This window comes from Toxorhynchites rutilus, chromosome 2 (genome assembly GCF_029784135.1).
Source record: "Toxorhynchites rutilus septentrionalis strain SRP chromosome 2, ASM2978413v1, whole genome shotgun sequence".
Lineage (NCBI taxonomy): Eukaryota > Metazoa > Arthropoda > Insecta > Diptera > Culicidae > Toxorhynchites > Toxorhynchites rutilus.
The window spans coordinates 20,908,762-20,934,139 of NC_073745.1; the positions used below are offsets into that span (position 1 = coordinate 20,908,762).

Consider the following 25,378-nt stretch of genomic DNA (forward strand, 5'->3'; position numbering starts at 1 on the left):
ACGGAAAAACAAAGCGTTATTGTTCAGTCAAAACATTAATTAGATAGGACGGTCGACGACATTCCGCTTCAAAATTCAGAACAAATCTTCATAAATCGCGATTTTTACCCCACTGTATTAATAATAGCCACCTAAATTTCACCTAAACGTTTAAAGGTTACATTTTTTCTTGAAATACGTCTTGTTTGAAAGAAAAAACATTTTTTTTTTAAAACTGTATATAATCGAGTCCAAAATTGTATATAATCGAATCATATATAAACGAGTCCGACTTGTATATAGCCTCGATATAGTGAATGAAACGCATGGGTTTTAAAGTGAAACATCACATTTGAAAATTAAAAAAAGACGTATTTCTAGCTATCAGATTGACCATTTAAGCATACCTGAAATCTCCAAAAAAAAAATCCAAACGACTTTTTGAAAAAGGCCGATGGAGCGATTTCGCACCAAATTAGCCGAAAAACTTCAAATTTTGACGTGGCCCTTTTTGATTTTATTGAAACTTGGTACATATGAACTACCCAAAATCAAAATCTTCAAAATAATACTGGTCGGAATCGATTATCCGGAGTTTTGATTTTTTTTTCACTCCGTATAATGGAATCCTCCGGATAATCGAGTCATAAAAAAAACGAATTTTCTCTCGTTAAACGTAATATAATTATGATTTGCACTTATTTATAAGCCGGTTTTATCTAGGTTGACCCGTTTGTATGTTTGTGACTGTAACATTGTAACTTTGTAACTTTGTCTGTAGCGCTGTACCACATTAATAGAAATTTAACCCCCTTCCTGTTGACCGTTTGATCTGCAATTTGGAACACTCTCTGGAATCTCTGGTGTCTTTATAAAACTGCGTATTCCATGATCTTGAAAATCCAAGATGGCGGATTAAAATTTTTCTCAGAACCCCATCAATATGTATATCAAATGATAGGGATTGGCTGGTAGAACACAGTTATTTATGAAAAATGTAAATCCAAGATGGCGGTCGCTACAAAATGACGGATTACACATTTTTAGAACCCCATCGATATGTATATCAAATGAAAGAGATTGTCTATTAGAATACAGTTATTTATGAAAAATGTAAATCCAAGATAACGGCCGCTAAAAAATGGCGGATTACACATTTTTTCAGAACCCCATCAATATGTATATCGAATGAAAGAGATTGACTAGTAGAACACAGTTATTTATGAATAATGCAAATCCAAAATGGCCGCCACCACAAAATGGCGCCATATATATTTTTTCAAAACCTCATCAATATGAGTATCAAAAGAAAGTTCTCGACTAGTAGAACGTAGCAGATAATGAAAAATCCAATTCCAAAATGGCCGCAGTTCTCAAACAAATAATTACTTATTCAATGGTTTCATTCAGCTTGACCTGTATCTATGTATATTTGAATGTTTGTAGGGTTATCCCACATTAATAGAAAATTGAACTCGTTTCTGTTGACTGATTGATCTGAAATTTGGAACATTCATTCAATTCTACTGTCATTATAAAACTGCGTATGATCTTGAAACATTCAATTTGGCCGTCGTTAAAAAATGGCTGAATGATTTGACTTGGAGTACACGAAACATAATAAACAACATGAATTCAAATAGATCGTCGCCACTAAAAGGTCGACTATGTATTTTTTGCAGTCCCTTCAATATGGGTATCAAATGAAATGATTTGACTAATAGAATACAGTACTAAAAAGTTGAATTTGCATTTTTCATAAATAACTGTATTCTATTTGTCAAACCCTTTCATTTGATACCCATATTGATGGGGTTATGAAAAAATATATATGGCGCCATCTTGTGGTGGTGGCCATTTTGGATTTAAAGTTTTCATAAATAACTGTGTTCTACTAGTCAATCCCTTTCATTTGATACTCATATTGATGGGGTTCTGAGAAAATATGTATTCCGCCATTGTGTAGTGGCCGCCATCTTGGATTTTAATTTTTCATAAATAACTGTGTTCTATTAGTCGAGCCCTTTCATTTGATACCCATTTTAGGCAAGGGGGTAAAGTTCAAAATTTTCATCGTGTTTGGTATCAAAATGCATGTTTTCGGATACGCAGAGTTCATTTTTCAACTCGGTTTCACCAAAAAACCAAAAAAGGAAACAGAGGAAAACTTTATTTTTCGAACCATCGGTTAACTTTGAAAAATCATAACTCAAAAACGAAAAAAAAACGCCTCTCTGGTTTCGACATATATTATGTGAAAAAATCTCAGCTTTTCAGAAAAAAATATGAAAAAAATATAGCACCTTTGGTTTCGAGGCTATGAAAACAATAAAAAACGAATACAATCAATAATAACGGGAACAGATTTGGAATTTTCTGCAGATGTAGTATTTTTTAGATTTAGTATTAGTAGATTTAGCATTTTTTCTGCAGATGTAGTATTTTTAGGCTTTAATTTGATATGTCGATTATCTGAATCGGTCTAGTAGTTCAAAAGTTATGAATTTTTGAAAAAAGTAATTTTTGGAAAAAAGAGGAAAAAGTTGATTTTTTGCACAACCCTAAAATGGAAATGGACGTCCTACTGAAAAAATAAAAGAAAAACACACACGAAATAGTGGCATCGGCGAGCATGCGAAATTGGTATCTTATCGCGTTGCCAGAGCAATGATGCGAGCGTGGAACGGGGTGAAACACGTGATCCTAGATGCCTTGAACATCCTAGAATAAGGGACTGTAGGATTTTTGTGTTTTTATGCAACTTCATTTTTTGCGTTTTGGCCGCCTAAATTTTCTCAGGGACCACTGTGTGCCGTGCTAAACTCATTAAAATAGAGATATGATTTTTTGAAAATTTATGAAATTTCAAGACTTTGTGAGATCTACACAAACTATTCGATATACAAATTTTTGGTCAAAGAATGATATGAGGTAGAAAATCGTTCTAATTTTTACTAAAAAATATAAAACAAATTAAAAAATTCTCATTGAAAAAAATATTTAAAAAAATCATTTTTCTCTAAAACTTTTTTTTTTAATTTAAAAAAAATATGAACAGCCCATACAATAACAAACAAGTCATCAATACATTGGATGTTGGGCACTTCTATCGGGAAAACGTTTTTCTAACATTAACTTTCTCAAGTTTTTCAATTTTGTTTAATTCGTTATATTCGTTCTAGCGCTGTGTGATTCTAATATTCATTCCGCTAAAAAAAAGAAAGAAAGAGGAATGATTTTTTTACTCCGGCTACCTTTCGGTAACCCTGTGAAGAGGTTCAGAATTGCTTCTGCCTGAAGAACTACTCCCGAAGATGAAATTAATCAGGAGTCTATCCCATCATATACAGTGATGCCGAATATCAGAAATAAACACAGCTAGTCTAGGTCATTTTTATCTATTTGCGGGCTAGTTACTGTTGAAAGTCATTCGGTTAAAGGATGAACACGAAAAAACTCGGACTAAGAAATATTGTTGGAGTTGTTGCGCGTTTTATTTTTTTTTTAAATTTTTTATGCTAAACTACCCTACAAACTAAACCTACGTTGCGTCTAGCTAAAATTCTCGATGATCCACGGTACCACTTACTAGTCGAAACTTTAAAACTAAAAAGCTAAACTTCATTTTTATGGGTAAAAAAATCATAACTTAAAATAAAGATGTCTAATTAAAACATGTTCAAAAAACAATTATCAAATTTTAATACTTTGCGAAATCACAACCATTCAAGAAAGGTGATGCAAAAATGGAATCTACATGCGATCCTACATGAAGAACTATATATAACGAACGTTTTATCCTAGCACTGACCGTTCTCGAGATAGAACCAATTTTATATAATGAAAACCATCTTTGTGAAATAATAAGAAATGTGAAAAGCTGCTGGGCATCCTGACTAAGGTTCCGACATCGTATAGAAAGTTCACATTCTAACATTTTCATTAGATAAAATTCTAACATTTTCATTATGTAAAACAAGGATTTCGAATTATGATTTTTTTTTACAAAAAAGGTTATTGATTCTGGATACGACCTTATGGAAAATCAGTCGTAATCAAAATTGTGATTTCAGGCAGCTACCATCATATGTAGGATGTTTCAAAAAAACATGGGACAGAGTCGGGGCTGACTGATTTGGCGTGGAATTGCTCAGCTTTATAATTTTTATTATTTCATAACTATAGAACCATATTATTACTTCTTTAAAAATTCACTTTAATTCGCATAATTTACCATAAGTTCATAATGCACAGGAACTATACGTTCTTAATGAGCTGAAGTAATTTATTCGTCAAATCCTCCAAGCAAGTTGCGGAGAGTTTAGGAAATGTTTTTCGAATGTATCGCGCCTGATAAAAGCAATCAAGGTTATGAATTAAGTATTATACTTCGGTTATCTCGGATTTTGGCGTAAACACCAGAGGGGAGAATTTTTAGTACGAGGCTGATCTTAAATTTTCATGTATAATCAGCGTACACGAACACTACAAAAATCAGACCGGTTCAAAATGTGTATAGTTGATGGAATAATCGTGTCGACGGTTTGATAATTGAAAAATGCTATTTTATTTAAGCTTTACCAACGTAAGTTTTCGTGAAAACAGTAAATAATCTATTCCTTAAGGTTGAGTTTGATTTTATGAATGTTAAATATTTGACGAGATTTTTAAACAGAGATTCCGAGTACATGGTTTGTAGTTCTGAAACAAAATGGCTATTATAAATGTAGCACTGAAGCAGTTCCTCGTCAAACTATCTGTAGTTGTGGGCTGAAATTCGAATCAACTGGTATTTCTGTTATCGTGAACCAGCAGATGTACCAGGAGAAGTACCTACTACTGCTTTTTCTGGAGCACTGTATTAACCATATGTTGCACCCTTAGATCATCACATTTTCGGGACTCTGCGAATTCCTTTTATAAGGATGCATAAAAAAGCATATCGTTCAATTATTGACGTGGATTCTTTTTTTACCCGATTTTTTACGTGATTCTCTCGAAATTATGCGATTTTTCTAACGTGATTTTTTTTGCGCGCCCACATCAATCGCGTAAAAAAAGAATACAGTGTACACATAATTGAATAAATGGATGTCTTTCTATAAACATTTTTTTTGTTCCTGAAATCGGCGCAAACGTACCGACCAACCCAATAAATTGTCTCAGGTTCAATATATGTTCCAGCATAGATTACAAATGCATAAAAATACCATTGGGCGATCGTCATTGCCAGCGTTACGGCAATGAATTCGTGGTCCAGCTCCACGTGAAATTGACGATATAACGCCGATAAGCATAGGTTCGCCCTTACTCTTTGCACATCTGGTCCGCAATATGCCCCACAGACGACTGCATGCTCGGCCACCCCTTCGAACAGCAGCGAAATTTCATCCGCTCAGCACGCATGTCCGAAGCAAATCGAAACCGGAATTCATTCCACGATAGATCAGAAGTTCATTCGTGTCACGGCATTCCACTTTTCTGTTTTGGAGGCGATCTGCGGCCGGGAATATGTTTAACAACGAGTTTTTGAGGAAGAATAATAGTGAACATGTTTGGATCAGTTATCTGCCGCTCATCGTGCAAAAAAAATTGCAAATTACATTTTGTGCAAAAAAAATTGCAAATTACAAGCAATACAATAGACTACAAATTCAGGTTTACAAACTCCTACAAATTCTTGAAAAGTTTTTTTCTTTTTGTATTACAGTGGCTTTTAAAACTTTTGGCTGGTTCGTCACTTAACTTTCATTTCGGAAGTATGTCGAGTAAGTTTATTTACTATTTACTAGACTATTTTAGATTTCAGATATTGCAGTCAGCACTGATATCAGCCGGTAAATTATTTGTCTAGAGCAGGGATTCTCAACCTATTTTGGGCAAGAGACCCCTTCTCCAGATTGAAATGATAGGCGAATTTCTTTAAAAATTTTATCTTTATCCATTCATACAACAAACTTACCAATTCAAAAATTTTGGGGTTGGTTTTTTTTTTTTGATTCGTTTATTTTTACAGGCTCAGTTACTTAAGTTTAAAGGAGCCGAATTCTTAAATATAATTTTAAAACTATATATATAAACAATTTTCTTACATCTATGGTTAGTAAGGTGGAAAACCGATTACTCGCGGTGTACTCGAGTTTAGAAGGGTGACATATTTTTAGGAGAAGGATGGGATATAAGGAAATTGTAACAATGTTGATGAACACTCAATTTATAAATCTATTCGTATATCTATAGTGTATTTACATTTCAACTTAATCTACTATTTATAGCAAGGGGACGAATTACCCGCAAAGGAAGGAAAGGAGGGTATAAAGATGTAGGGGCAATCACACACGAAGATCTATAGCTTTAAGGAAAACATATATATGGGACATGTAATCAAGGTCTAACCGAGCCAACCGAGCCATTCGATCTGGCGACCAGATACACCTCGCACGACCAAACAATGTGCTCGATGTCGTGATAACCTTGGCCACAAACGCAGAGATTGCTGCTGGCAAGATTGAAACGGAAGAGTAGTGCATCTAACGAACAGTGATTGGACATGAGTCGGGAGAAGGTGCGAATAAAGTCCCGACTCAAGTCCAGACTTTTGAACCACGGTTTAAGGCTAACCTTTGGGATAATCGAGTGAAACCACCGGCCCAATTCATCTTCATTCCACTTGCGTTGCCAGTTAGCGATGGTAATTTTGCGGACTAAAGAATAAAATTCATTGAAAGCGATTTGACGCTGATAAATATCGCCTTCAATTGCACCTACCTTTGCTAATGAGTCAGCCCTCTCATTACCCGGAATGGAGCAATGTGAAGGGACCCAGATAAAGGTAATGACATAACAGCGTCTGGATAAAGCACTCAAAATTTTTCGTATTCTCTCAAGGAAGTACGGCGAGTGCTTTTCCGGCCTCACTGAACGGATAGCTTCGACAGAGCTAAGACTATCCGTTACAATGTAATAGTGTTCAACAGGTCGTGAGGCGACGCTGTCCAGCGCCCAATGAATTGCTGCCAATTCAGCAATATACACTGAGCAAGGATTCTGAAGACTGTGTGAGGTGCTAAAAAATTCGTTGAACACTCCAAATCCTGTGGACTCGTTTATAGTGGACCCATCAGTAAAGTACATATTATCGCAATTGATACCCCCATACTTTTCATCGAAGATCGTTGGAGCGATCCTCGATCGTTGGTAATCTGAATATCCATGGATATCTTGCTTCATGGACAGATCAAAATGCACAGAGGAATTGATGTAGTCAGGAAAACAAACACGGTTGGGAATATACGAAGAAGGATCAACCTGCATGGAGATGAATTCATGATATGAACTCATGAATCCGGAGTGAAAATTTAGCTCGATCAGCTGCTCAAAATTTCCGATCACCAATGGGTTCATGACCTTACACCGGATGAAGAACCGAAGAGATAATAAATTGAAGCGATCTTTTAGTGGGAGTAGGCCTGCCAAAACCTCGAGACTCATGGTATGCGTTGAGGGCATACATCCCAACGCGATACGGAGACAAAGATACTGAATTCGCTCGAGTTTAATGAGGTGTGTTTTGGCAGCTGATTGAAAACAGAAACTGCCATACTCCATCACTGAGAGAATAGTTGTTCGATACAACATTATAAGATCTTCTGGGTGGGCTCCCCACCAGGTGCCGGTAATTGTACGGAGAAAGTTTATTCTTTGTTGGCATTTTTTACTCAGATACCTAATATGGGCCCCCCAAGTACATTTGGAGTCGAACCAAACCCCAAGATACTTGAATGACATAGCATGAGTGATCGGTTTACCCAAAAGTTGAAGCTTTGGTTTTGCTGGTCTATGCTTCCTAGAAAAAACCACCATCTCTGTTTTCTCCGTGGAGAATTCGATCCCTAGCCCAATGGCCCAGGTTGAAAAATTGTTCAAAGTATCTTGTAAGGGTCCTTGCAGGTCGGATTCGTTTGGTCCTACGACAGACACCACTCCATCATCTGCAAGTTGTCTTAGGCTGCAATTTTGTGTAAGGCAATTGTCGATGTCGCTTACATAGAAGTTGTACAAAAGGGGGCTTAAACATGAGCCCTGGGGGAGGCCCATGTAAGAGACCCGACTTACTGCCGAATCTCCGTGAGAAAAGTTCAAATGCTTCTCACAAAGCAAGTTATATAACATATTATTCAATAGAGGCGGCAGACCCCGAGAGTTTAATTTGTCCGACAAAACCTCTATTGGAACAGAATCGAAGGCCCCCTTTATGTCCAAGAATACTGAAGCCATTTGTTTTTTTTCGGCGTAAGCCATTTGAATTTCTGAAGAAAGCAACGCAAGACAATCATTCGTCCCCTTGCCCCTGCGGAACCCATATTGTGTATCTGAGAGTAGGCCATTCGTTTCAACCCATCGATCAAGGCGAAACAAGATCATTTTCTCCAACAATTTCCGTATACAAGACAGCATTGCTATTGGGCGGTACGAATTGAAGTCGGACGCGGGTTTTCCGGGTTTTCCGGGTTTTTTAATAGCTATAACTCGCACTTGTCTCCAATCATCTGGAACAATATTATGCTCCAGAAACTGATTGAATAAATTCAACAAGCGATGTTTCGCCACATCAGGGAGGTTTTTCAGCAAGTTGAACTTAATTCTATCCAATCCCGGAGCAGAATTGTTACAAGAAAGGAGAGCAAGAGAGAATTCTACCATCGAAAACTCGGAATCAAGATCGTACCTATCTTGTGGTATACCTCGAACAATTTTTTGCACAGGTGCGGAATCAGGACAAACCTTCCGTGCAAAATTAAAAATCCATCGATGTGAATATTCCTCGCTTTCATTCGATGAAGAGCGATTTCTCATGTTTCGAGCCACTTTCCATAATTTTTTCATTGACGTTTCTCGTGATAAACCTCCCACGAAATTTCGCCAATAAGCACGTTTTTTCCCTTTGATCAAATTTTTGATCTGATTCTCAAGGGCTAAATACGTTTGAAAATTTTCAGGGGTTCCACGTTTCCGAAAAGCTTTAAATGCATTCGATTTATCCTGATAAAGCTTGGAACATTGGCTATCCCACCATGGATTGGGAGGCCTTCGACGAATAGTGGAGCCTGGGATGGGTTTCGTTTGAGCGCGAACCGCGCTGTCATATATCAAACGAGAAATGAAGTTATACTCCTCCAATGGAGGCAAACCATCTCTGGAATTGATGGCTAGAGCAATCGCGTCCGCATATTTTTTCCAGTCAATGTGTCTTGTGAGGTCATATGCCATGTTTATAGATTCTGAAGAATTCGACCCAATGGTGATGGAAATTTTGATTGGCAAGTGATCACTACCGTTGGGGTCCTGGATTACATTCCACTTGCAATCTAACGATAGTGAATTCGAGCAAAGCGAGAGGTCAAGAGCACTTGGGTTAGCAGGAGGTTTAGGTACACGTGTTGTTTCCCCAGTGTTCAAAACGGTCATATTGAAGCTGTTACAAAGGTCATATATCAACGATGAACGATTGTCGTTGTACTGTTCCCCCCAGGCAGTTCCGTGAGAGTTGAAGTCTCCCAAGATCAATCGTGGCTCAGGAAGGAGTGAGCACATGTCATCAAGTTGTTTGCGGCTAACCGCAGCTCTCGGAGGCCAATACAAGCTGACAATACAGAGGTCTTTGCCTCTGATGTTTGCATGACAAGCAACAGCTTCGATCCCTCCAATAGGTGGAAGGTCAATTCTAAAAAATGAGTGGCACTTATTGATCCCCAAAAGCACCCCTCCGTATCTATCATCACGGTCCAAGCGTATAATATTAAAATCGTGGAAAGAGATATCATCTCGCGAAGAAAGCCAAGTTTCGGACAGAGCAAAAACATCACAATTGTAGTTATGAATTAAAATTTTGAATGTATCCAATTTAGGGATAAGACTACGACAATTCCACTGTAAAACAGTGATATCTCCGACCTCTCTATTTGAATTAGACATCAAGAGAGATAATCATTGCAAGGAGGGGCCATGTTTGCATCAATTGTTGCAAAATTGTCTTTAATACTGGAAGCATTGAGATGACAAGGGTTCTGATGGAGTCAGAAACATTAAAACACTTGAAGATTTGGTCCAAAAGGTCAGACAACTTTATAAATCCCGATTGGGAAGTTGAACTGGACGGAATAACAGGGACAGTTGGGGTTTTTGATGTCCCCTCGAGTGCTGGGCCATTCGAAGGTGAATTATTCCCACGGAAACCAGGAGGAACCTGATTTTGCTTGTCCGCTGCACTCGATTTTTTAGGCATGCTAACAGGGGGTATCACCGGAGGGGCTTGTCCTTGAACTTTGGGAGTGGTCACATTTTTGCGCCGGGGATTCCCTTGGAAAATGAACGGTGTGCCCCCGTTAGCTGTGTCCGCTTCTATTTCGTCAACGGGCAACGTGGCGAAGACATTTTGTGTGTTGATTGGTTGTTGTTGTTGGGCCAGTGGAGAAGCGCCCTTTAAAATATCCGCAAAAGTGCGTTTCGAGCGTTCCTTCAAAGAGCGCTTCTGTTTCTCCCAGCGACTCTTGTAATTTTTACAAACTGAGAGCTCGTGTGGGGATCCCCCGCAATATGGACATTTATGCTCAGTCGCACTGCAGGATTTCCCCTCATGTTGCTCTCTGCAAGTGGCACAGCGCTCCTTGTTGGCACAATAATCCGAAGTGTGACCAACTGACTTGCATTTGTTGCAAGTCATGGGCTTTGGCACGAAGAGTCGCACAGGTAGTCTCAATTTGTCCACCATAACGTAGTCAGGGAGGGCGGCACCAGCAAAGGTGACTCGAAACGAGTCTGACGGCGTAAATTTAGTTTGGTCCCCATCATGGGAGAGTTTACGAGTTGGCGACAGTCCAAGATTTTCACTTCCATTGAGGGGAGCTTCTTGAACTTGCCTTTTCCTTCTGCTTTTATTTGTTCGCTCGTCAGACCCGTTTCAGTTATCACCCCCTCAATTTCTACGTTATGGGAGGGTATAAATGTTCGATATTCGAGAGTGAAATGTTGATCAGCAACAATCTCGTTTGCGTGTTTCCGTTCATTCACGACAACTCGCAATTTGTTCGGTCTAACCCTGCGAATTTCAGATACAGAAGTGTATCTGGCCAGATCTTTCATGATCTGAATCACGTTAAGGTTTTTTCCTTTCGGTTTTGGCCGGAGGAAAACAACCCAAGGGCCAGTTCCAGGTGCATCTTCTGGATAAACTCTGACACGTGGAGCGGAGACAACAGAGGGGGAAGACGAGAACGAGGACGAGGATGAGGATGAGGACGAGAACGAGGATTGGGTTGGATCGGAAGCATCAGAAGGGGGAAGCGAAATCGATGATGGGAGAGGGGGAGTGGAAGTAACAGTGGGTTGAGAAGGGAGGCTTGCAATTTTCTTAGAGGGGGGCTTGGTAGGATGAGCGGATTCGTCCCCAGAAGAATTATCTTCCTTATGAGGGACTCGTTTATGTTTTTTCCCAGATCTTATATGAGATTCATTATCGGAGATCTCCATCTCTGGAGATCCTCCACTATTCTCCATTTTACAAAAATTTCTGTCTTATTTCTAAATTATTATTGATTTTAACAATAATCTCAAAAAAAAAATAGCAAAAAAAAAAAAAATTATGAGCAAAATCCAATTGATGATAATGATAATAGCAAAGCGATGATAATGATAATAATATCAAACAATGAACAAATGAATTGAATAATAATATTAATAATAAATATGTGTACCTTAATATATAAGTTGTTCCAATAATGCGCTCTACTGCCCTAATCAGGGAGAGACAGAGGCTACGCGCTACGGAGACAACACAATAGCGCAAGAATAGCTTACGCAGCCACGTGATGATGAATCCCGTTTGCAACAGTCACTCGATGGCGATCCCGTTATGCCGAATCAGTTCAACAGCCGCAATCCGGCTCGCTGCAAGAGCGCTGCTTCTTTTGTTCCTTCGTTCCACTTCACAAATGTCAGGTCGAAAGCGGACAGCAATGACCTTCACTCGTACCAATAGCACAATAGCAAAAGTGGCAACGCACAATACCGACACTGAACTTTACTCGTCAAGAGTTGGATAGCGAATGTTGGGGTTGGTTAAATGAGTAAATTTGACATTATTTTTACATCGATAAATCGAAATAAAATTCATAAATGTCAAGTGTAATTAATAATTATTAATACATATTACAACAATAATATTCTATACTTCAATACAGGTCGGACTCGATTATCCGCAGTATTGATTTTTTTTTCACTCCAGATAATCGAATCCTCCGGGTAATCGAACCATAGAAAAATGAAATTAAAAAAAAATTAAAAAAGGAAAATCATTATGACTTGCACTGATTTATTTGTATTTTGCAGTGTCGTAGCCCGAAATTGTCTGGCGCGTCCTGGGGAAAAAAAGCTAAATTTTGAAACCCCAAAAAAAATATTCATCGTCTTGTTTCAACCCATGGATCGAAATTTAATTCAAATGGTCAAGTCCAGCTTCAAGCTAAAGTTCATGCGTGAGCTTTTTGGACGCCAAGGAGAGTTAGATGACATGGTTAAGTGAATCAACATCAAGGATGCTATGTTTTGGGTGGCCGAGGCCTGGGACGAGGTACCGGCTGTTTTTTTTTTAATATATAAATGATGATGGTCCCACCTCATTCCCCTGCAAAGGTTTGAGCGAGACGAGTTATCTTATTGATTACGGTCGAGAGAATTTCCAACCCGGGAAGACCCTAGACCGATCGGGAATTGAGCCCAATACCTATGTCAGTATTAGCCAAGAATTTACAAGGGAATTCCCGCTTTATAAGATCCCCGGCCACGGTACTATCGTTCCCGAGTTCGAGCAGCTGAGCATACCCAAGCCTAATTCTAGCCGATACTTCAGGCCCATTACTTATCCCAAGGCATGTCAAGAAAGTTTCCAACCCGAAAAAATCCTTGACCGATCAGGAATTGAACCCAACACCTATGTCAGCATTAGCCTTGAATTTACAAAGGAATTCCCGCTTCACTGGATACCCGACAACGGTCTGTTTTCGAGACCAGACAGCTGAGCAAACCTAAGCCTGATTCCTGCCGATACTTCAGGCCCTACATTCAACCTAGGATGCAACGTGTCAACATTAATCTGCAATGAGATCTGCCACAACACAGAAAAATCTTGTTATAATTATCTGTTGAGAAGTTGAATTTTAAAGTATTCCGATCGAGCTATCCCTAGCTTCCCTCCGGTTTCCACATTAAACCCCTTGGAATGCTTTTGTTTATTCGCGGAAAACTGCTTTTGCTTATATTCGATCTCAAGTCTTTCTATGTTTGTCAACGCGCGCGGGCTCAAACTATTGCAGACCTCACAATTATATTATTTTTTTAAATTAAATTGAAAAACTAAAATGAAATTAAAACAAAACCAATCAATACCATCATCATCACAGTCTTAGGATAAAATGAATAAAATAAGAAATAAAATTAACAAAAACACACACAGACAATAATTTACTCGTTATATGAAATCATGATGATGGTCCCCTTACAAAAGTTTGAGCAGAACGGGTTCTTTTTCTGATAATTATAGTTATAACATAATTTATTTTAATATAAATCTAACCAGTTAGCATATTGAATAATAACAAAAAATGGACTGGTTATATCACATGCATAGATTCGTAATCGAAAGAACAACTTAAATCATCATCTGTACGTATTTATTCCATGGCGTGTCGAGAGAATTTCCAACCCGGGAAGACCCTAGACCGATCGGGAATTGAACCCAATATCTATGTCAGTATTAGCCAAGAATTTACAAGGGAATTCCCTCTCTATCATTTTTGCTTTGTCGCATATTATGTACATTAGAGTGCCAATGAATGTACGGAAAAAGTGACTTTTGAATTATCGAAAGGGACTTTCTGCAAAATGAAAGCCGTAAAATCACCCAAGGGATATTATCAAAAATAGACTCTCTGGGACCTAGATGACAAAAAAAAATTAAGATGACACTAAATCTCGACGTTTCATGCAATTTGCTGGCAATTTTTAGTCATTTCAAACAATATTTTTCCAAAACTCCGAAATCATGCACTCCCTCGTGAAATGTACATTTTACTCCCAAACTTATGTACATTGGGTGATTTTACGGCTTTCTAAAAATTCAAAGTTTGACGTCATTGCGAAACTAGTAAATAAAGTTCGACTGAGCACATTAAAAAAATAAATAATAAATAATTATAAATTATTATTAATCAAATAATTATTTGCCAAACAAGTTTTATTTATTTTGCTTCGCGATAATATCGTAATTCATGTATTACGATATTATCGCGATGTTATTTAGATATCCTTAGAGAGTCCAAAAAAAATATCTTGGACTATCTAAGCGGATTCAAAGGTAGTGATTTTGTATTGCTGCGTTCAATTTTGTTCAAATGATTAAATTTATAAAGCATATTAACAAATTATTCAAAATTTATGATCTAAAATTATAAAAAAAATCAAAAATAAAATGCTCGGAGATTCGAGCCTGAAATTCCGGATAATCGAATTCCGGATAATCGAGCCCGACCTGTATTAGTCATTGTTATAACTTGTGTTTATTAATAGGGGTTGACCACACCTCGTCGACCTTCAAAATCACTTTTCGTTCATGCCATCGACCCCTAGGAAACCGATATTCACTTTGAGAATCCCTGGTCTAGAGTATTCCTGAAACCCCTGCAAAATATCGTATTGATGCGTCCTATCGTTTTTCTTAGTCGATCGACCAATGTTTTGAGTAGATGAAAAATACACATTTAGTACTCAAAAATTGTACTTGAACGTTGAATAAGTTGAAAACGGTCGAAGCTGAGATTGCAATATTTTATTTCTTCTCAGTGTCCGTAAAATGAGCACCGGATTTACATTTTGCGAACAATTTACGCGCACTTGATCCGTAGTGGTGTATGAAAATTACTGTCTACTATGCCAGCATTGTGCATATTCTGAGAATGCACTCTGAAGCAAACAGTTTTCCGGAGTTGACCACGATAGCAAATCACACAATGACGATTTGCCGAAGCAGAGGTAATATTTAGTGCGTTGTTTCTTTTTCCTTTCTTTCCTGACTACGATGATGCACGATTGGTAGCTCAATGGTATTCATGAATGCAAATTGTGCCTCGCTGTTACGTTAGTTGCTCGTTTGGCCAGTACAGTTTAAAGAGCACACATTGCGTTAACCACAACGTTTGATTTTCATTTAGATAATGCTTGACCCCTTTCGATTGTTCAATGGCTTATTTCAACAAAAATGTAACTTTATTAATGTTAATAGTTTTCTTCATTGTGATGAGAGCGTAGAAATATTTCAATTTTTTTTAATTTCTGCGATTTATCGCGCTATAGAAAGTATATAGACATTGTTAAGGATTAATTGAATCACCCTATAATTTGTATAACAGTTTATATGAGAAACGGTATAGCGTGCATACTATCTAACGCTACTCTTACCACTCACTCACTCAGATCAAGTTAGCGGAAGAGTAGGAATAGGCTTTCCTGTGAGTTCGGGTTAGTGATCGGATTCTGTGCGTACTATATAACGCGTATACAGTAGCCAGCTCAGCCTCACTAAAATAAAGATCATATCCAAGAGTACATCTTATCGCGAATAAAATCATACCTTTTCTAAAAGGCCAATTCGAATACCGAGTCAATCTATAGTTATTTCGTACATAGTAAAAGTGGTCCTTCGAACCGGATCGATTGGCCTCGGTATAATTGCATAGTTTTCTGATTCCGACAAAAGGTTTTGTCGTGAAGTTTTTCGTTACCAATATCAACGGTAAAAGTAGTTTCGCGCCGGTCGAAAGTAAAATACCGTGAAATCGTCAAGTGAAAGTGTCGTGAACATTAGTGGAACAAACTCTATACTGTGCAGTGAGAATATCTCCGTTATAAATCGAACGAATCGATTTCGAATCGATATAATCAAACACTAAAGTGTAGTCCGCTTAGATCGGAAAATAGTGCCAAAAGTGCAGCCACACAGCATCCAAGTGAAGGTGACCCCAAGGCTTGGCTTGAGTCGACCGCATGTGGCTTGGGTCCACACAATAAAATTGAAACAATAGCTGTTTCGACAAAAAGCGTAGCGGCGTCGGGCGTCGGTCATTGATCTGCCAATTGTTAATTGGTTTAGAGGTAAGCGAGTAGAAGCATGCGACTAACCCATCAGACAATTGTTAAATGAAATTAGGAGCAGACACATATTAAGCGTTTTTCGGATAATTTGAGTTGTCCGGTTCTAAGTTTAAGCGATTTAAACTAACACGAGGTGGTGGTTGAATTTACGTGAGCAATTAGAGCTGTGCATTGAATATCTTTCGTCATGCCTGCCGATTTACGAGCATTGAGCAAACAAGAACGTTTTTATTTCGATACCCTACACAACGTGGTTGAATTTGTCGATGGCTACGATCAGTAGCATGACGCCGGACAGGTAGCGGGGTGGAAAAACCGTTTAGATGGAATTTTAGAAAATTTCTTGAAAAATCGCCTGCAGATCGATCTGCAGCAAGACGGTGATACAAAAGACGCGAAGGAACAGGAGGAAATCAGTCGAAAAACACGTGAGCAGTTTGAGAAGTGCTATGTGAAAGTAAAAGGTTTTTTGGTAAATGCTGAACGCGAGACTAAGTCACAGCTACTCAGCAACGTAGAAGTGAATGCTTCTAATAGTCAGACGAAGCAGATTGGTAGAATAAAGCTTCCGGAAGTCAAGCTTCCTACTTTTGACGGGTCAGTCACGGAGTGGCTGACATTTCGAGACACTTTTAAGAGTCTAATTGATTCAAACCATAACCTCTCTGATGTCGACAAGTTCTCTTACCTTGTCGCATCCCTTACGAAAGAAGCGAAGCGCGTCGTCGAATCTATAGACATTACTGAAGCTAATTACGCTATAGCATGGCAAACGCTAACCAAACGTTTTGATAACAAGAAGCTGGTTGTCAAAACTTATTTAGATGCTCTACTTTCCGTGGAACCTATTAAACGGGAAAACTACGATTCTCTCTCTCGATTCATCGATGAATTCGATAGGAATTTGCAAATGATTCAGAAAATGAACATAGATACGGACGGATGGAGTGTATTATTGGCGCACATCGTCTGCTCTCGTCTCGATACATCTACTCTCAAACAATGGGAGAACCACCACAAGTCAACAGAGGTTCCCAAATACGAACAACTCATCGAGTTCCTGCGTGGTCATTGTATAGTTCTTCAGTCAATCGCACCTGTAAAGTCACGTCTCCCTGAAACATCTCGATTGGATCTAATAAATGTTCCGAAATCAAAGGTTAGCAGCGTTCATTCCGTCATCAGTTCTTCTGCGAAGTCGTGTGGTTTTTGTAATCAGTCCATCCATTCACCTTTCAAATGTGAGGTGTTCCGAAAGCTGTCAGTTCCTGAACGCTATGATTTGGTGAAGAAAAAGGCTCTCTGCATCAACTGTTTATCTTCAGATCATCAAATTAGAAACTGTTCTTCTAGTGCCTGCCGCGTCTGCAGTCAAAGACACCACACAATGCTCCACCAGCCAGCTCCATATCGCAATTTTCTCCAACCAAATGCTCCTAAACCCCACCAAACCCAGCTCACTACAAATCAGAATCAGAATCAAACCCAAATCGCTCAATCTACCTCGCCGAACGTAAATAAGACTTCCTCGCAACCTTCGCCCACTGAAGGTCAACCGTCAGCCTCAGGTTCGCTCAGCCATTGCTCCACCTCCTTGGTCAGCAACTTTCATCGGATCCCAACGACTGTACTGCTGCAAACTGCTCTCGTTAAGGTCATCGGATATTCTGGCAGAATTCTGTTGGCTAGAGCATTGCTCGATCCTGCTTCGCAACTAAACATACTCTCGGAGAATTTAGCACAACGGTTACAGCTGCCAAGGACCAAGAATAACCATACCATCGGTGGTATCGGACAGTCTACAATTGTGTCCACCCACTCCATCGCCGCTCACATCCAGTCGCATTGCTGTAATTATAGTACGCAGCTGAAATTCCATATTTTGAGTTCCGTAACCCGTGAGCTGCCCGCGAACCCCATCGACGTTACTGAATGGAATTTTCCTACTGACATCGTGCTCGCTGATCCCCAGTTCCATATGCCTGGGGTCATCGATATGAGCATTGGAGTGGACAGTTATTACGACCTACTTCTCGAGGGTCTCATTCGCCTCGGTTCAGGGCAACCGGTGCTGCAAAATACATTGCTTGGATGGGTCGTGTCTGGTAGAGTCGGAACTAGCCGACCAGATCCGAAAATAGTCAGTATCGTTCACGTGTGCACTCAGGATTTCGACGAGAAGCTATCCAGATTTTGGGAACTAGAATCTTGCCAGTCATCTAGCACCATGTCAGTGGAAGAATCGATTTGCGAGGCTAATTTTGCTGCGACGACCACGAGAGATGCCTCCGGCCGATTCATCATCGAGCTTCCGGTAAAACCGTCCGTTGTGTCCATGTTGGGAAACTCCTACGAAATCGCCAAACGTCGCTTTCTGTCGGTGGAACGCCGTTTACAAGCCAACCCTCAACTCAAATCCGCATACTCGGCTTTCATCGAAGAATATCTTCTGTTAGGACACATGGAAGAGATTACTGACATCACGGTACCCACACAGTACACCCCCTACTACCTCCCACACCACTGTATTCAGCGTCCGGATAGCTTGACCACGAAGCTCCGCGTCGTGTTTGACGCGTCTTGTGTGACTGATACTGGCATTTCACTTAATGATGCGTTGATGGTGGGGCCAGTAATACAAGATGATCTTGTATCTATTATTTTACGTTGGCGAATTCATCAATTCGTATTTATTGCCGACGTGGAGAAAATGTTCCGTCAAATCCTGATGCATCCCCCGTTTCGATGTCTTCTGCGAATACTCTGGCGAGATGACCCTTCCCAGCCAATTCGGATCTTTGAACTGGCAACGGTTACTTACGAAACCTCTTCGGCACCATACTTGGCCACTCGATGCTTGCACGAACTCTCCAAAGTAGGTCAACAGTCTCATCCCGATGCCGCAGAAGTTGTAGGCAAGGACTTCTACATGGACGATTTGCTAACGGGATGTAGAGATGTAGAATCCGGAAGAATTCTAGTCAATCAGCTGCTCAAGCTTATGGGCTCTGCTGGATTCCAATTAAGGAAATGGTCATCTAATTCTCCGGAGCTTTTCGCCCACATTCCGGAATCTATGCGAGATGAACGCAACGTTCTTGGACTGGATCTTGGCGCCTCGATTAAAACCCTAGGGCTAAGGTGGGAACCAGCATCAGATGTTTTAGGTTTTCACGTTCCCAAATGGAAGGACTACTCCCATATCACCAAAAGGATTGTCGCTTCCGATATTGCTAGTCTATTTGACCCGCCAGGATTTCTCGGACCCGTAATAGTAGTCGCTAAAATGTTTGTCCAGGATTTATGGCGCAGCAACCGTTCCTGGGATGAACCTCTAGAGAATGAAATCCAGCAAGGTTGGCTGCAGTTTCGTTCTCAATTCGTCATAGTCGAGACAATTGCCGTTCCACGTTGGGTTATTCCGATTGTAGATCCGACCCACATCGAACTCCATGGGTTTTGTGATGCCTCTGAACGAGCCTACGGGGCATGCATCTATTTACGTGTCGTGTCTACCAGTGGGGATACGTCTGTGAAACTTCTAACTTCAAAACCGAAACTAGCACCACTGGGAAATACTCGCAAACAGAAAAGGATCTGTCTAGCTCGGCAAACAGAAAAAGATCTGTCTAGCTCATCTGCATTATTATTATCCCACTTGTACCAGAAGGTCCAGAAAGCATTGAACCTCTCCATGAAGTGCTTTTTCTGGACTGATTCCACGATTGTGCTGCACTGGATATCGGCAGCTCCGTCCCGATGGAAAACTTTTGTTGCCAACCCGGTTTCGGAAATTCAACATCTGACTGCTAATGGATTGTGGGCTCACGTTCCAGGAAGCGAGAACCCGGCGGATATAATCTTCCGAGGAATGCTACCAGCGGAGCTCAAATGCTGCACCGTATGGTGGAATGGGCCACCTTGGCTCAGTCAACCGAACCGATTTTGGCCGCCTCTGGTTCGCCTTACATCTGGAGACTTTCCTACTGACGAACTCGAAGAGCGTTCGATAACACTTGTCATTCAGACTAGGGAACCAAATCCTATCTTTGATTTACGATCCTCTTACGTCAAACTGGTATCTCTAGTGGCACATCTTTTGAGATTTGTCCACAATTGCAAGCAACGGATGCAGCAGGAACGAAAAACTGGTTTTCTCCGCATCATTGAATTTAACGTTCGTATCGCCCAACAGGAAACTTTAGCCGACGATATGCACGCCATAGCAACTAACGGGGAAGTTAACCGCAAATCAAAATTGAAGACTCTGACACCCATTTTGGAAAATGGAACACTCATAGTGGGTGGTCGCCTTCATAACGCCCCGATTTCAGAAAACCGGAAACATCCCATGATTTTTCCCGCAAATCATCGATTCACGGAAATGGTAGTCACACACTATCACCTGAAGCTCCTGCACGCTGGGCCACAGCTTATGATCGCAAGCCTTCGCGAACAGTTTTGGCCACTGAGAGTACGCAACCTGGCGCGGAAAGTGGTGCAAGGCTGCATGAAGTGTTATCGTTGCAAACCTACTATCCAAGAGCAGCTAATGGGAGATCTTCCCAGCGAACGCGTCCCACCAACTTACCCCTTTTTGAAAACTGGTGTGGACCTCTGTGGACCTCTTTTTTATCGCCACGTTGGCCGCAAAACTCCACCAGTCAAATGTTTTGTCGCCATTTTCGTGTGCCTGACTACAAAGGCTGTCCACCTCGAATTGGTGGTCAATTTAACCACCGATGCATTTATTTCGGCCCTGAAGCGGTTCATCGCACGACGTTCGAAGCCGACGATTATCGAATGCGACAATGCGACAAATTTTCGAGGAGCCTCCCGAGCGATAGCTGAACTTCTAGCACAATTCAGATCCCAACAACATCAACATGCAGTCGTTTCGTACTGTCTAGAAGAGGGAATACAATTTAAATTTATACCCCCTCGCTCGCCAAACTTCGGTGGCCTCTGGGAAGCCGCCGTGAAGTCGTTGAAAAAACACCTCAAATCAACCATCGGCACAACAGTGCTATACAAGGACGATCCAGAAACGCTGATTGTCCAAATAGAAAGCTGCCTCAACTCTAGGCCGCTCACTCAACTGTCAACCGATCCTGAAGATTTGGAAGTGCTCACACCGGGGCATTTCCTAGTACACCGTCCGTTAGTGGCCGTTGCAGAACCTTCATTGGAATCAGTGCCGCAGAATCGACTCGATCGTTATCAGCAGACCCAAGAATTTGTAAGACGGATATAGAAACGCTGGAGTACGGATTATCTTTCCGGTTTACTTCCGCGTACGAAGTGGACTCGTCTGCGGGACAACGTGACTGTTGGGACCTTAGTTCTCCTGAAGGGAGAGAATCTTCCTCCCCTCAAATGGCGCCTTGGCCGTGTCGTTCGAATTTTCCGTGGCGACGAAGGATGGCGAATTCAACCGCGCCATCAGCAAAGTTTGCATACTTCCGATCCAGCAGCCAGCAAATTCGGGTGACGATGATGTTCTCGCTAAAATGTAACCTTTTCGCTTACTTACTGTGCGATAGCGCTTGCATATTGTGCCGTTGAACCATTAAGTTCGAAACTAATGCTTCCTATCGTTCCATGTTGTCAAACGAGCATAATCATCAAAACTAGCTACTGTGGATAGTCATCGTTTATACGTCGTCCGTCGTCTGAGGGACATCGCAACTGCTGACAAGCTCCACACCATCTGGAACGTACAAGGCGCCTCCAACCAATGCTCACTGGCGTCTACACCGTACCGTCAATAGCCAGAACAATCACCACGCCCGCCAAATATTTTCAGATTATCCTGCATCATCATATTATTTCCGAAGGTGAGTTGTTCCGGTTTACACTTTTCTCTCATTGGATACTACATAAATTCTCCGCTCCGAGGATCAACTGCACAACCAACTACCATGAATGACGTCTGATGTTTATCACTCATCCACAATGCCTACCGACGAGGAAGACTAATAAGAAGGACGAGAACTTTGCCAGACGAGAACGATCGCATTGCCGTCTCAAGGTCGAAGCAGATGTCAACACACCGAAGACGAATCGTATAGCCGACAAAGCACGTGATCAACAACGACATCGACGAGCATCGTCGAACCGAAGATTAGCCGACGTGTCACATGTTTGTTTATTACCGTATTGAAGATAACACCTCCCAACCACCCCCAAATGACAGCCGAAGACCAGGATTGCCAGCTGAACATAATCGCAGTCCACAATAACAACGAAGAACTCATGTGAATTAGATTTTGAATTTTGTCACCAAACTTAGATGTAGAATTGAATTATTGCAAATCACACTTTTCAACAGAGGCCGGCTATGTTAAGGATTAATTGAATCACCCTATAATTTGTATAACAGTTTATATGAGAAACGGTAGAGCGTGCATACTATCTAACGCTACTCTTACCACTCACTCACTCAGATCAAGTTAGCGGAAGAGTAGGAATAGGCTTTCCTGTGAGTTCGGGTTAGTGATCGGATTCTGTGCGTACTGTATAACGCGTATACAGTAGCCAGCTCAGCCTCACTAAAATAAAGATCATATCCAAGAGTACATCTTATCGCGAATAGAATCATACCTTTTCTAAAAGGCCAATTCGAATACCGAGTCAATCTATAGTTATTTCGTACAGACATTTTGTTGTCAATTATGTTTACTTTTATTCACAATGATGATCATTTCATCACATTTGGCTTTACATTTCTATCAAAATAACAGAATTCCCAATCTCCGAAATGTAATATTGCTGAAACATATGAAACACAACACAAACATAAACACGGTAGGTGAGGTTGCATAAGGTGACATTTCCCATTATGTGTGTACTAGGTAAATATGTTAATATATATTACTGATATTACTGTTTTCTATGTTAACCTTTGTTCAGGTTTAATTTCAGCAGGATCCACAACAAACACTTATTTATTATTCAAACTTTTGTGAAATACTTTCGCCCACACACTCACGAATCGAATGAAGAACCTAAACAACCGGTATATCAAATATTTAAAATAATCAAAGCCAGTTTCTCCTTAAGAGACTAATAAATTTGAAAAGTCAACATTGGAAATGCATCGTGAATGGTTTGCGGAGGAACTAAACCAAAACCCAGCTAATACGTAGCTTCCGTTTAAGCCATAAACTTCGTCATCGTTTATTCCACCGACAAAAATCAATTACCGCAAGGCTTAATCCTACAAAAATTAATCGAAGAGCAGAAATCCACAAGCCAACCGAATTTTGCATGGATAAATACCAGCAAACTTTACGTCGTCACCTGCGGACATTGTTCGTCGAAATGAATGACAACACCTCGGCGGGGGCGCTTAGCTACGGCTCAGAACGGCCCGCGTTTCCCCGGCAGTGAAACAATTCGGATTATTTTGTTATCTCACAGATTAATGGGAACAAACGCCATTGTCAACACGGCGAACCGCGGAGGATGAATGACGGCAGGCACCTTTTTCTCGAGTCCAGCGACCGCTTCTAAATGGTTGCCCCGCTTTGGAGGAAGTGTAGAGACACAATTCACAACCCAACAGGACATCGGTTTGATTTACGCGTTTGGAAAACTGCACCGGATGCGTATGGAAGGTTCGGTTTAGCGCCAACCACGAGGCATGTGTTGTTTTCGGGTGCTATCGGTTGCAGTCGTACATGAACTGTAATGCCCGCGTCCATAAATCAGCTGTTTGGTGTATTTTTTATTTGACAGTCTTTAATATTCTTAAGTTCGGTTCCCTTCCTACTAACATTAGAATAAGTTAAATTGTAAATATATATTAGATGTAAGGATAGTTTTAAGAATTGAGTGTGAATGAGAATGTGAATGTGAGTGCGAGTGTAAACACACTTCTCCTTACATCCCATCCTTTTGCTAATGAAAATGTGTCATCCTTCTAAACTCGAGTCGACCGCGAGTAATCGGTTTCCTATTTCATTAACCATAGAATTAAGGAAACAATATGTTGATATATGCTAGTTGAAATTTAGTTTTTCGGCTCCATTAAACTTATGTAACTGAGCTTGTAAAAATAAACGGATTAATAAAAAAAATATTGTTAAGTCACGAGACTCCATGATTAAAAACATCGAATTCAAATTCAACTTACCACGAAACGGAGGAGAAGCAACGGCAGAAGTTGGGGTTAACTTTTAATCAATGAAACCACAAACAAAATCTCTTTCCCCTTCTTCCATCCCTTATCATTTGAAGCTAATGCACCGAAGATTTAAACGTTCAACTCATAAAGCTACAGATGCCACCACTGGGACCAATGAAGTTGGTCGTGACGAGAAACTTTTGTCCGTTAAATGCTGTCTTTGATGCTCACTATTTTGACTACCGAGCGGGTAAACTTTGCTACTTTTGCAGTCGTCGAATGTACCGTTTTAGTGTCGTAAATTTTGGTGTTTGTCACTGTTATGCCATGAAGTTAGACTCTGAGAAATAGGGCAAGTGATATTGGTTCTTGCAATGCTATACAGCTAACACGAAGACTAATCTTCGAACATAATCAAATCGACCATCGCATTATCGGCCCGTAAAAGGGGCTAGCACACATATATGTGGTACGCATAATCAATTCCAATCACGATCGGAACAACATTACACTGATTTCTCGCTTTCCCCATCTTTTGGTTGTCTTCGCTATCATCAGCTCATCACACACCACAAATAAACTTAGCTACATAAAGTTGAACAACGAACGAACGATGTGCGTGTTATGAGAGATGTTGCGAGTGATGAGAACAAGAGGACCAATTGATTTATCCTAGTTGATGTTGAGTTCACAGCGTATTATAAACCAATAACTAGGATAGTTTAGCTTATACCATCTAAGAACCATGCCCCTCCAAGGTATTGTGAGACGCCGGTGGAGGCGCCTTGTGTCTGGTAGCAATCAAACCGCGCTCGGATTGGGGGGGAGGAAGATAAATCCGCAACGACACCCCGTAAACCACTTTCGCTCCATGTGAAAGGCACTGCTCGGCATCACGGCGTGACGATTGCTATTCTTATTGTCCATAATTAGGTGTGCACGTTCAGTGCTGAGCCCCAGCATCATGATTTCGTAAGAAAAGGTAGAATCAACCGCAGCAACAAAAACAACGGCAACCGGATTATCACTTCATGTTTTCATTCCGTTCACGTTTTTGTTTATAATGCT

The 25,378-nt window shown here is 40.4% G+C and overlaps 1 protein-coding gene across 1 annotated transcript in view; it reads left to right on the plus strand.

The window, feature by feature from the left end:
* The window catches only part of LOC129765591 (uncharacterized), a 37,269-nt gene extending 15,833 nt beyond the window's left edge, over positions 1-21,436 (plus strand). The window contains exon 2 of the mRNA XM_055766005.1: positions 16,544-21,436. Within this exon, the coding sequence (XP_055621980.1) occupies positions 16,544-21,436 (4,893 nt within the window). The remainder of the gene's footprint in view (positions 1-16,543) is intronic.
* Positions 21,437-25,378: the final 3,942 nt, after the last annotated feature.